Here is a 13,889-nt window from a genome sequence, read left to right as displayed (position 1 = left end):
CTGTACTGTATACAGCACCAAATTACTGCCTGACTTTCACTACAATCAAGAAATTATCATTATTCTTCACTCAACAGGTTCATCATGTTCTGGTTGGCAATAGTAGCAACTGTAACATTCTCCAATTTTGGTGGTGTAGCTAGCTCAGTCATTGTTGCACTGATCATCCCTAATTGGTACAATAAGGTAAGTTGCTACATTTCAGATTGGTGCTTGTATTTGCCTTGAAAAATTATGTTAAGACCTCACATACTTTCCTGGCCGAGGCAAAAACAAATGGGCAATTTCTTTCACCTGATGCTCCGGTTTACCTAGCAGTAAATAGGTACCTGGAAGTTAGCTGCTACGGGCTGCTTCCTGGGGATGTGTGTGTGTTAGAGAAATACTGCACAGTATATGTAGTACTGTATATATATGCTACACCCCTATATACAGTACTACACTACACTGTATAGCACGTCCAGAGGATACCTGATCAACCAGGCTGTGACTCGTACATCAGGCTGCGAGCAGCCACATCCTGGTTGACCAGTCCAGCAACGAGGAGGCCTGGTCGACAACTGGACTGCGGAGACGCTAAGCCCCGAAATCATCTCGAAGTAACCTCAGGGTACTGTACAGTATATACCAGGAAAAAATATATCGGTTAGAAAGGAGGAGTCCAAGTGCGAATAGATTGATTCTGCAGGCACAAATAGTAAATACATACTGCTTTCTGTTGTCATATAATTGTTTGATATTAATTACTGTACATTCAAGTAATATTGTATGCTTTATTTGTTGCACTGTAGTTTCTTTAGACCACTGGGTTTTCAAAATGTGGACCATGACCCAAATAGGGGGTTACAAGAATGTTCCTGAGGGTCACTTGATGGTCTATGGCAAAAAAATTTATGAAATTACATTATTAAACTAAGACACTATAAAGGATAACTGAAAACCTGACAGTGAAATAGGTGAAAATAGTATTCATGTATACTTTACATGTTTGAGTCTGCAAGATGCATTACTCATATACCAAGTAGAGCATGGAACCTCCCGCAGAAAATAGACAATATAACTGGAAGTCATGCATTGTACTTGAGAAACATTTTGTATTATAACCATTAAGTACTCACTAAGAACTATGTTCCGACCAGGATTCGAGCTTGCATTAGAGGAGGCTATAAAGAACTGGAGAAGTATAAAGAAGAAATAAGACACACATGCCCAAGTTTTAAAAGAGAAAGAGACGATTAAGGAAGTGTGCTTGGAAGTCAAAACCAGAAATGACAAACAAGAAGCGGATCTTAGGCAAGCAATTAGGAAAGACCTGGTTACCAACAGTAAACTGGTACAAAACACTGCAGATAGAAGTATGTCCATAATAATTTTTGGATATTTAGAGAAGGAAATTTCCTCTAGGGTAGACAGAGCAGCAGAAGAGATGAAAATCATAGAAAAAATAGTAGGATTAAGAGAAAGCCTAAATTCAAAGGAGCATGTCGGTGATTTTAGGAGGATAGGAAAATGACAAGAACTGCCCCTTAAGGGTGACGTTTAATGGAGTGAAGCATATGACAGAAGTGCTTTGGAATGCCAGAAAATTGCAATGTGACGAAGATGGCAAACTTTGGTCAATAAGACAAGACCTCTCAAAGGAGGACAGAGAAAAGCTGAAAATGAACCTCATTGAAGCGAAACGTCTAAATGGAGATAGAAATGAAGAAGAGAATTCTTTTTTCTACAAAATGTCAGGGACAGGAAAGCTTGTGAAATGGTACATAAAGACAAAGCAACAAAATCATTAATGTGAATAAATGCCATGTTATGAAATGTGGAATAGAACATAGACCCCACACAACCTATAAATTATGTTAGAAATCTTTAAAGAATTATGATAAAGAAAGAGTTCTAGAGGTGGTTCTAGATAGAAAACTATCACCGGAGGACCTCATAAAGAACGTTGTGCAAGGAGCCTATGCCACACCTTCTAACTTCAGAATTGCTTTTAAATATATGGATGACGAAATACTAAAGAAATTGTTCACGACTTTTGTTAGGCCAAAGCTAGAATATGCAGAGTTTGTGTGGTGCCCATATCTTAAGAAGCACATCAACAAACTGGAAAAGGTGCAAAGACATGCTACCAAGTGGCTCCCAGAACTGAAGGGCAAGAGCTACAAGGAGAGGTTAGAAGCATTAAATATGCCAAGACTAGAAGACAGAAGAAAGAGGTGATATGGTCATTACGTACAAAATAGTAACAGGAATTGATAAAATCGATAGGGAAGATTTCCTGAGACCTGGAACTTGAACTCATAGATTGAAACTAACTAAACAAAGATGCCGAAGAAATATAAGAAAATTCACTTTCGCAAACAGAGTGGTTGACGGTTCGAACAAGTGAGAAGGTGGTGGAGGCCAAAACCGTCAGTAGTTTCAAAGGATTATATGAGTGTGCTGGCTAGACGGGACACCATGAGCGTAGCTCTCATCCTGTAACTACACTTGGGTAATTACACTTGTAAGACTATGTCTACATTGACAAAATTCTGAGAGTTGTAGTGCAAATGGCACACACCGTCCCCATCATACCCTGGTGGATAATAATTTACCTGAGGGGGCCACTAATGCTCTAGTGGTCCCGACATGGACAGGAAGCTGGCGGCTTGTCAAAGGTTCCCCCCCCCCCCCTTGCCCTGAGGATTTTTTCCAGTTGAATTTTAAAATTAAACAGTTTTGGCATTTACAGTTTTGGCGGGTAGGCAGTTCCATGAATTTATAACCCAGTGAGTGAAAAGGCATCTCCTGTTTTCAGTCCCACATTGTGGCTTGTTGAGCTTGAAACCATTGTTCCTTGTTTTACATCTGACCTTTTCTGGAAATGGTCAGTATCAACATCCTCAAAATTGTTCAGTATTTTGTTTCAATGAGATCTGCCATGTAATGCCTGGTTTGCAGTGGTGTTAGCCCTGTGGCCCTTAACCATTCCTAGTAGTAGAGTTGACTTGGCTTTGGAATGATTTTTGTTGCCCAGTGTTGCATAACTATATCATTCAAAATATATAAAAAAATCGGTAAATTTCAATAGATGATAATTTATTTATATACATAATGTTGATTCAGTGTTAAGGTTTCAGGTACTGTATTATCATTTACATTACAGTAATGTAATGAACAATTTGTTTGCAGAGCTCGTTTGGGCCTGTTTATGGGGCCGGGAGACCCAAAAATATTGAATTTAAGGAAAATGACTTTAAAATGTTATACAAATCTCCAATTATTTGGCAACAGCATTGCAAATATTTCATCCCAGTATGTTAAGAAATGGATTTTATATGAATATTTGAAAAAAAAAGTTCTGATTACAAGGAGAACAGCTCCTATTAACTGGAACTGAAGGATATTGCAGTGATAGAGATGCAAGCCCCTGTCAAACACACAAAGAAGAATAGTAGTAAGGAGGGTTCACAAAGTTGATATGCAGCTGGTGTGTCTTCAGCATTACTGAGTAATACATAATAACACAAATAATAATGCATAAGTATGTTGTTATGCTGTATTTTGTTATATATAGTATATAAATACATTGGCCAATTCCAATATGTTAGCTTCACCAATTCACCAATGTCTAACAATTTTTTTTTCTCCTTTGTTTATAATGTGATTTTGTTGTAGCTTCTATATCTTGGAGAATGCATACCTGTCACTATGTATGTGAAGGGTGAACAAAATTGGTGAAAAAGTTAATCATTTACAGGTGGCAGAAATTGTGACTACTACTTCTTCATTTTTTGACGAGAAATTTACAGATTTCAAACTATTCTTTGTCTCTTTGGGTTGTATTGAAGAATGCGGACCAGATGCGGGCTTTATCATTTATTTAAAGTATACTTATTATTCTTATTAACTATATAAATAAGGATAATAAGTATACTTATCCTTATTTATAATATACTAATAAGGATAATAAGTATACTTATTATCCTTATTTATAACTTTGGGAGTTATAAAATTTTGCATCTAAATTTTGTGCATATTTTGAAGGCCAAAGTAACTTTTTTATTTTTACTATAACTATTCTCTCAAACACCATTTTAAATTAAGGAAAATGAATGTTATATGCCATTCTGAGCCCATAATGAATAAAATAAAAATTGCTGAAATATTAAATTTATTAGCTTAATTTGAAATTGTGAAATTTTCAATTTTTAAATTTTTTTTTTCTGTTCATGTTATGATATTGAACCATTATTATGAGTTGGAGCATTTACCATGTAGATTATGTACAAAAAATTTGTGTTTGAGGAAGGTTGAGAAATCAGTCTCCTGGCCCCTTAAAAGTTTCAATTCTGTCACGTGAATTGAAGAAGCCTTGTCTCTATCTACTTTCTTTACCTATTTCCAGGAAGCATGGCTAGAGACCAGGCTGAGAGGGGGATGACTTTTGGAATCAATTAGTCAAGGTATTCTGCAGTTTTCTTTAATTATTTAGTTTAGGTAGGGGATAGGAAATATGAGAGGGTATTTTACTTTAAAATTTTCATGTTTTTTATTGTGATATATGCTGGTACAGGAGATCACGATGTTCCTTTATAGATTGCCCAAGTCAATGACTACATAGTATAGCTTTGGCCTAAATGCCATAAAATTATATCTAGTTGTAAAAGTTGCAATTGAATATACTGCACTGTATTAGGGCATTTAAAATCAGCTTTTAAGTTGTGTAATTTTCTGTGGGGAACCCCATTGGCTCCCTGAAGCCGCCATACACTGATCAGTGCCTTACTACTTGATGCCATCAGTCGCAACGTTTTATTTGCCTACCGGGCACCAAGAGCCAGAACCTGGCTCCCATATAGAGGCGCAGGGAGCACTGGCCTATGATCACTTTAAATGTAAAGGTTAAATCTTGGTTAAATAAATAAGGTTAAATAAATGTAAAATGTAAATCTTTGCCATCACCTAGGAAAAGCACCTAGAAAGATAGGTGAATGAAAACAGATGACTGTATAGTTAAAAATGAAACCAGTTGGCTCTAGTTCTCATCTTCCTCGTAATTTTCTTGCTCATAAGCTCTTTATTGAGTCTCGTCCTTTAGACTTTTGCACCCATCCCCAGCTTCCCTATAATGACCCCTTCTCTCTATCAGAACCCCAATCTGCCCTGACCCTATGTAGTTCTACAGCAGTAGGTGCAGACAACATTCATTATGAGATGATTCGCCATCTGTTTCCATTCTCCTTGCGGTGTTAGTAGTTGCATATTTTGTTATACTGTACTTATCTTTTTTGGTGGGTTTTCCATTTTAAGTATCTCTTATCCTCGGTTTCCCTTTGTCTTATAGACCTCTCACAATGTTTAAAAGAGAACTTGATAATCACCTCCAAAGGATATCTGATCAGCTTGACTGTGATTGATATGTCAGACTATGAGCAGCTGCATCAAACAGTCTGGTTGATCAGACCTCCATCTAGGAGGCCTGGTCAGAGACTGGGCCATTAATTCCCAGGTAGAGTGAGCCAGATTCTGGTCCTGGTTTCCTATTGGCAAAAAAATGTACTAGGCCTCTGAGAGGCCTAGTACATTTAGCCAAGGCTTGGTCGTACCAGAATTAAGCATTTCATTATATTCAACACTTGATCTGTGTTTAACACATTCATAGTTTGAAACCTTTTGGTAAGCATTAATCTAATCTTGAAAGTAATTTTAAACTAAATGATTTTTAGGGTAGTAACTTGTATCACAGTATGTTGTGCATGTCTACAAATGCAGGTATACCCATATAATTACACCTGGGCTTGCATTCATTGCTCTCTGTTAAGATTTAAATTAGATTTTTATCCTCTGAATTTATTCGCAGAAAGACATGCTTATATGATGGACAAGATCTTTCACGATGAACATGAATTGCAGGAGAAGGTAAGAAGACCTAACTAAACTAAGTGTCAATTGCCTCGAGTAAATTAATTTAGTATAAAGAAAATCTTTACTCAGACACTACTATTTTAACTGAAGTAGAGAAATGTGTACAAAGGTTATTATAATTATTACTCAAATTTTTCTGACTGTAGTATTTTTGTATTTTGCCAAACAAATACTGTACCTACATGGTATGCATGCACTATCATATATATTTCTCTTGTATATATAGTTTATTCTTGGGAAAGGAATGTATATAACTTTATGGGGGAATTGAATAAATGGAAAGCTATTAATATAAAAGTCAGCCATATGTATGCATACAGTACAGTACCATAATTACATACATATGCTATACATAATCATACTACAATACATGACCTATTAGGCAAAGTATGATTTGCCAACTAGGCAAAGACTTTTTGTTTACTTTCTTTTATCAGCAAAAAAAGTCAATATTAAATAAATATACTGTACATATATTATTGACGCATGAATATTTCTCCTACCATCCCTTTCTGGGGGAAGCCTCGTCGGCTTCCCGGAGCTATCCAGGCTGATATGTAACTATTAGCTTTCTGGCATCAAAGTGCATGGAGTTCTTGCCTACTGGGAACCACGAGCCAGAACCTTGTCCCCTTAGAGAAGCACGAGGGGGCAATGGCCTATAGAAACCCCCGTGTGGTTGGGAGCATTCTTTGCCATCGACTGGGGTCTGGCACTCAGAAAGATAGGCACCCCAAAGTAAACCCCTATTCTGGTGAAAATATTGCTACCGAAAGCCAAAACGAATGGTCAAAACTCCCAAAACAAAAATTAGCAAACGAGCATGACGTCGTCATGTTCCTGCGCCACTGTCTGCACAACCCTCCCCCTCTCCACTTGAGGGGAAAGAGGGAGCCCCAGACCCTCATGCTGGCAATCCAACCTATGGTTCTTGGCTGATGTAATACTGGCAGGTCATGTGCCCCTGGCTTCTGTTTTGATTATATTTACTGTGCCTTGTGGTGTGGTCTGTGTCTACATTTGGTGTGTGAGCCAGGAATAATGTTCTACGGTACTCTGGCTGCATGCGCCTAGGTTTTCCGTACCTAGGGGCCCAGTAAGTATTGCCCTTGGGGCATAGGGCCACCTTCCACATGTCACCTTGGGGCCGACCTCCGCTATGTCTTTTACTTCTCGGTACTTGGCCATCCTTGGAGTCGTCTGGGTTTTTTTGTTCTTGTTTACCTCTGGGTAGGAGGTAGTTTTCGTCTCTGTTAGGGGTGTGGGGTACTGCACAGCTAGTTATCACCTATTATAGCGGCCGACTGTGTTCCGCCTGGGTGCATTGTCCTCTTGCAGGTTTTTTTTCTTTTGTTTTTGTTTTCCTGCCTGGTAAGGGGGTCTGCCTTTGGTTGGTTGCCTCCTTTCTGTACTTGGGGGGGGTCTTTATATAGATGTAGAGTGGAACCCCTGGTTACGAGTTTTTCGGGTTACAAGCAGGATTTGCTCGGAAAATTTGCATTGGAATATGAGCGTTGCATCGGGTAACGAGCGTGTTGATATGCATATGGGCCGATCTAGCGCGTGGTGGCACGGCGATAGCCCCTCAGTTTACCAGTGCCTCGCGCCCAGTGACAATCCAGCCTGAATTCTTCACAAGGATTTACAGTGTTTTGTTGGATATTTGGCCATTTGAGCTTAAGTTATTATATATCTCGCAGTGGGTCCCAAGAAAGCCAGTGGTAAGGTTCAAGGCAAGAAATCGCATGTGAAGATGACAATAGAGGAAAAACAAGAGCTCATTTGGAAGCATGAAAATAGTGCACGTGTTGTTGAACTTTGTAGGCAGTACAACAAATCCACATCAACGATATGCACTATACTTGCCAAGAAAAAAGACATTGAGTGCTAAAGTGCAAAAGGCATATCAACAATCATGAAACAAAGACCACAAATACTTGAGGAAGAGGAAAAGTTATTAATTTGGATACATAACAAGGAGTTAGCAGGTAAGTGTTTCAGAGGCCATCATTTGTTAGAAAGCCAGGGTATTGCACGAAGACCATGTAAAGAAAACCCCTGGAACGAGTGCAGATGCGATAGACTGTAAGGCAAGCAGGGGATGGTTTGACAAATTTAAAAGAGTTTTATTCATAGTGTGAGGCATGGGGAGGCTGCCAGCTCAGACAAACCAGCGGCTGAAAGATTTATTGAAGAATTTAAAGAGTTTGCAGAGGCTGAGGGATACCTACCACAACAAGTGTTTAATTGTGATGAAACAGGACTTTTCTGGAAAAGATTGCCTAAGAGGACATACATTACCAAGGAGGAAAAATCATTGCCCGGACACAAGCCTATGAAAGATAGGTTTATGCTTGTGCTGTGTGGAAATGCGAGTGGCGATGCGAAAATTAAACCCTTGCTTGTGTATTATTCTGAAAATCCAAGAGTTTTCAAACTGTATAAAGTGCAGAAAAACCAAATGTGTGTGATGTGGAGGGCTAATAATAAGGCATGGGTGACTACGATTTTTTTTACGGAGTGGGTGAATGAAGTGGTGTGCCCTGCCATACAAAAATATCTGCAGGAGAAAAATTTGCCACTCAAGGTCCTGCTTCTTCTCGACAATGCTCCTGCTCATCCTCCAGGCTTGGAAGATGAATTGTTGAACAAATACAGTAATTTTCTCACAGTAAAGTTCCTTGCTCCTAACACCGCTCCTCTGATTCAGCCTATGGACCAGAAAATCATAGCGAATTTTAAGAAACTTTATGAAAGGGCACTTTTCTGGAAATGTTTTGAAGTGACTGAAGCCACAAACCTCACCCTCAGCGAGTTCTGGAAACACCATTTTAACATTTGTAGTGTTTAAAACTCGTTGACAAAGCCTGGCAAGAAGTGACTCAAAGAACCCTGATCTCTGGCTGGAGAAAATTGTGGCCAGAATGTGTGCCAGAACTAGACTTTGAGGGGTTTGAGTCTGTAAATGAAGTGCCTATTGTTGAGAAAATTGTTACTCTGGGCCAGAAAATGGGCTTGGAATTGGTTGGTGCTGATGTGGAGGAGTTGGTGGAAGAACACTACGAAGAACTGACCACTGAAGAACTCCAAGCCCTTCAAAAGGAACAGCAAGAGGAGGCAGCTGAGGATAATTCTCCAATGGAGGAGGATGAGGCAGAAGAGAAATTCCCTTCTGCAACCATTAGGAAGTGGTTTTAAATGTGGGAAGAGATGCAAACTTTTATTGAAACAACTCGCCCAGAGAAAGCTGTAGTAAGCCGTTGCATTAATCTTTTCAATGACAATGTGATGCCTCGGTACAGACACATCTTGCGAAGAAGGGAAAAACAATCTTCAATGGATCGTTTTGTTGTGAGAAAATTGAGCAGTGAGCCACAACCAGGACCTAGTGGTATGCAGGCAAAACATGCCAAGAGATTGCATCCCAGAGAGGTCCTCACTGCCTGATGTTATAATGGAAGGGGACTTCCCTCCCAAACGGTAACCTCTCTCCTCCTCCCCCCTCCTCACCATCTTCCATACACCAACAGCAGTTATCAGCAAGGGTAAGTAATAACTTGAACATACTTTTGTAGTGTAGATTTATATGAATTAGGTATATAATTTAGTTTGAAGTGAGGTTTTTGGGTAGTCAGGAATGGATTAATTCATTTCCCATTATTTATTATGGGGAAATTAGCTGTGGTTTATGAGTTTTCGGGTTAAGAGCCGTCTCCAGGAATAGATTAAACTCTTAAACCGAGGTACCCCTGTATCTGTGATATTGGTGGTACCCCCTGCTAGACCCCCGAGATTGTACACGTCCTGGGGGTTCAGTTTTTAGAAGTTTGCTTGCTTGTTTTGGGCACACCGGTTCGCAGTACCCTGCCTGGGCTTCCCTTAGCGTGATACCAAGGCTATGGGCCCTGGGAAACCCCGTGGGGGCTCCATAGTTCGATGGATGTGACCCTTGAGTCCCCTCTCGTTTCGTGTGAGGTTGATGGTGTCTTTGTCCCCTTGTCTCAGGGTGACAAGCACCAGTTGTTCCTCCCCCATGCTTCCTGTCAGGTTGGTGATTCTTTTGATCTGGAGTCATGAGATGTTTGTTCTTTGTACATGCTTCAGTTCACCCAAGCTACTGAACATTAAAGAATTCTGATAAAGAGATCTAGGGGTGGTTCTAGATAGAAAATTATCACCTGAGGACCACATAAAGAATGTTGTGCGAGGAGCCTATGCCATGCTTTCTAACTTCAGAATTGCTTTTAAATACATGGATGGCGATATACTAAAGAAATTGTTCATGACTTTTGTTAGGCCAAAGCTAGAATATGCAGCGGTTGTGTGGTGCCCATATCTTAAGAAGCACATCAACAAACTGGAAAAGGTGCAAAGACATGCTACTAAGTGGCTCCCAGAACTGAAGGGCAAGAGCTACGAGGAGAGGTTAGAGGCATTAAATATGCCAAAACTAGAAGACAGAAGAAAGAGGTGATATGATCACTACATACAAAATAGTAACAGGAATTGATAAAATCGATAGGGAAGATTTCCTGAGACCTGGAACTTTAAGAACAAGAGGTCATAGATTTAAACTAGCTAAACACAGATGCCGAAGAAATATAAGAAAATTCACTTTCGCAAACAGAGTGGTAGACGGTTGGAACAAGTTAGGTGAGAAGGAGGTGGAGGCCAAGACCGTCAGTAGTTTCAAAGCGTTGTATGACAGAGTGCTGGGAAGACGGGACACCATGAGAGTAGCTCTCATCCTGTAACTACACTTGGGTAATTACATATGAAGGTGCAGGCAGCAGTGGCATTGCATGCTGGGTTTAGGTTGCTGCAACACAATAGGTTTGTTGCTTCCCCAGATGCCCTGAGAATGCCCTGTTTTGGTTAGAGACTCGAACTTGGGGGTGGGAGTCGCTTCGACTTTGGTTCAGTCTCCTTCATGTCCTTCCCATTCGGTGGTTCATCCGGTTTCCCCCTCCCCTTTGCTTCCGGCTCCGTAACGTTTGAGGGTTTCGGAGTCGGGACAGGGTTCAGTTGGTGTTGAGACTTGGGTGGTCTCGGGGAGTCCCATTCTGGGGTAGCGGCGGAGGCATTCGAGCCTAGTCCTCCAGCCGGAGCTTCTAAGTCTGACCAGTGGGCCCCTTTCGTTCCTGCTTTTTTGGCTGCTCCTGCCTTTCCTTTAGAGGCGGGAGGGGGTGGGGGGTTTGGAGGACGGCTCGGCTCCAGGCCCTCGGGGGTGATGTTCCCAGGGTGGGGGAGGGGTTGACTTGGGAACTTTAGGCCCCGTTGGACCCTGCCTGGGTTTTTGTACCCTCGGAGCGGGGCCTCGGGTTACAAGGAGAGGGGTTATCTTTCGCTCCCTCCGCGCACGAATTGGATTTGGCTTACTCCTCCCTGGATTCGGTTCCGTGATCTCGTGGGGTCTTTGGTCCCGTCCTCCTGGAAGTTTTCAGCTTCCCGCGTCTCATCACAAGTTATGCGGGAAGCCCTTGCAGCTTACCTCCTGCACGACCCGGATTATGCTTTCGTGATGGATCTGCGTTCCTTCATGTATGGATCTTCGTGTCCGTACCAGGTTTGTCATGCAGTTCCGGAGTTGTACTTGTTTGCAGACTGCCCGCTCTTGTTGGAGGCTTGGCACGCATTCTGTTGGTCCCGCGCGCTTGAGTGGAGAGAGGCTCAAGACGCGTTGCAGGTTTCCCTGGGGGGCGAATTTGAGCATCTAAATGCATGTTTGTTCGGGCATGTGATGCAGCTTCATGTTTTTTCTTTTGGTGTAATGCAGCTTCATGTGCAGGTTCCTTCCCTTTCAGCTGCCTTGGTTGCAGAGGATTTGCGAGCATGTGGCCTGCTGGCTTCGGCCCTGCTTTTCTTTTCCCTCCTCGAGCTGTCCTCGGATTGGCTTGAGTTGGATGTGGAGGAGCTTGGGGCCGCCTCTAGATTTGGTGCGTTGCCCTGGGCGATGCGTGCATCGTCTGCATTGTTGAAGCTGTTCACGACACTCCTGCGGGATGCAGTTTCGCGGTTTTTTGCTTCTCGACTTGCGTGTCGGCAGGCGGTGCTTGCTTCTTCCTTGGAATCTGCTTGGGCTCTGGCTCTTAGATTATCTTCCCCTTTTTGGCCATTGCTGTTTGCAGAGTCTGTGGTTGTGCAGTATCTGCAGGCAACTTCAACTATTTGCCGTCCTATGTCAGACTTGTTAGTTCTCCGGGGGGCTCGTGGGGGCCTTCCCGGAAGGGTCGTGCCAGGGCTTGGGGTTCTTCTTGTCGTGGTAGGCCAGTGGTGCCAGATTCGGGGTAGGCGCAGCCTTCAGTTCCGTCTTTTCCTGGTCGGCGCAAGGATGGCCCTGTGCCCTGCTCTTGTTTGCTCGCACCTGATCTCACAATTTGTGGGCCTTTCGGGTCTTTTCGTGTGGCCTGTGGTGGTGTTGGGTGGCTCCTCCTCCTTCAGGGGGATTCGGGGCTGGCAGGGCTGGCCACTTCTCCTGTGCTCTGTCGAGTCATTTCGGAGTAGGTTCGCTTGGGCGTGGCCGAAGCGACCTCGTCTCTCAGCTGGATTTCCTGCCTGTTTCCGGTCCCAAAACGGGACTGCGCAGACCTCCAATTCATTCTGAACGTGTCCCGTCTGAACCCGTGGGTTTGTTGCCCCCTCCTTTCGGATAATTACTCTGTACCAGGCTCGTCTTTTGTTGGAGCCGGGCGCTTTGGTGGTGTCCCTGGACCTCAGATGCATATTGGCACATCCTGATTCATCCGAGGTTCAGGGATTGGCTCGGTTTTGTTGTGGGCGTCAAGGTTACTGCTTTCGTTGCCTTCCATTCGTTGCTTGAATCTGGTGCCTCGCGTTATGTGCCTTACTCAGGTCATGGTACCCCGCCTGCATCTGTTAGGTGTTTGGGTTCTGGCCTACCTCGACGACTAGCTGGTTTGGGCTCCCAGCCAGTCCGTGTGCCCTGCTCGCCAGGGATTTGGTTCTTTCCCAGCTCGCCGGGTTCGGGTTCCTGGTGCACTGGCGGAAGTCCCATCTGGTTCCCTCTCAGGTTCGGTCTTGGCTGGGTCTTGTGTGGGATACTCAGTCGCTTCCTTGTTTCTTCCTCTGGCAGCTCTGCTTCGCCTGTGTTCCCGCCTTCATCTGTTCCCGAGGTCAGATGCAGCTCCCATGTCATGCGGCGGTTGCTCGAGGAGTTTGTGCGGGAGCATGAACTTTGCCATGATGATCTACCCGCCAGGTCGGGCGTAGCTTCAGTGGCTTTTCTGGTTCCTTCGAGGACCAGAACCAAAGGATAAGATCCGCCTCTCTCGCTGGGTTTGGCTTCTGAGGGTCTTTGCATCGGTTTTTGCGTCACTGGCTTCCTCTTTGGGTTTTTCGGAGTTCTGTGCCTTGGCACCTACCCGAGCCCTCGCTTGATGTGTTCATGGACATGTCATCTCGTGGTTGGGGCTTTGTGACCAGTGCTCACCAGGCTGGATTGACGATCCGGCTCCATTCTGACTGTTCATTGGTGGTTTGTTGCATGAACCGAGGGGGAGGTTTCATGCGGTCCTTGGCTTTTTGGGGCTGGTCGCTTCGGGTGACTCTGAATTCTCAGGGTTTGGCTCTCCTGGCAGTTCACATTTGGGGTGTCCAGTGTTTTGGCACACGGCCTGTCACAGTTCATTCCCCTGTCCACGGAATGGACGGTCGACGCCAACTCTTTCAGTTGGCTCTTCCAGATGTTCAGGCCTCCAGAAGTGGATCTCTTCACGTCGGCTTGGTCGAGGCATCTCCCGGTATATGTGGAGCCCTTTCCCCGACTGCGAGGCCATCGGGGTCGACACTTTCAGGCAGGACTGGACGAGTTGGGGTTACCTGTAAATTTTTCTCCCAGTCCAGCTGTTACTCAAAGTCCTGGCTCGCTTGGAGACTTACCAGGGGAGAGTTGTCCTTCTGGCTCCTTGGTGGCCGGCCCAGCATTGGTTTCAGGTGCTGCTTGCTCGGTGTTCGAACCC

General features: G+C 43.5%; 1 protein-coding gene across 3 annotated transcripts in view; it reads left to right on the top strand.

Moving 5' to 3' along the window:
• The window catches only part of LOC123766416 (uncharacterized), an 83,333-nt gene that overhangs the window by 6,202 nt on the left and 63,242 nt on the right, over positions 1-13,889 (top strand). For all 3 annotated transcript variants that reach the window (XM_045755505.2, XM_045755507.2, XM_045755509.2), the window contains exons 2-4: positions 78-186; positions 4,391-4,448; positions 5,846-5,904. In XM_045755505.2, coding sequence (XP_045611461.2) covers positions 5,882-5,904 — 23 coding nt within the window. In that variant the 5' untranslated portion in view covers positions 78-186; positions 4,391-4,448; positions 5,846-5,881. The remainder of the gene's footprint in view (positions 1-77; positions 187-4,390; positions 4,449-5,845; positions 5,905-13,889) is intronic.

This window comes from Procambarus clarkii, chromosome 62 (assembly GCF_040958095.1).
Source record: "Procambarus clarkii isolate CNS0578487 chromosome 62, FALCON_Pclarkii_2.0, whole genome shotgun sequence".
Classification (NCBI taxonomy): domain Eukaryota; kingdom Metazoa; phylum Arthropoda; class Malacostraca; order Decapoda; family Cambaridae; genus Procambarus; species Procambarus clarkii.
This window is presented reverse-complemented; position numbering and strand designations above follow the sequence as displayed.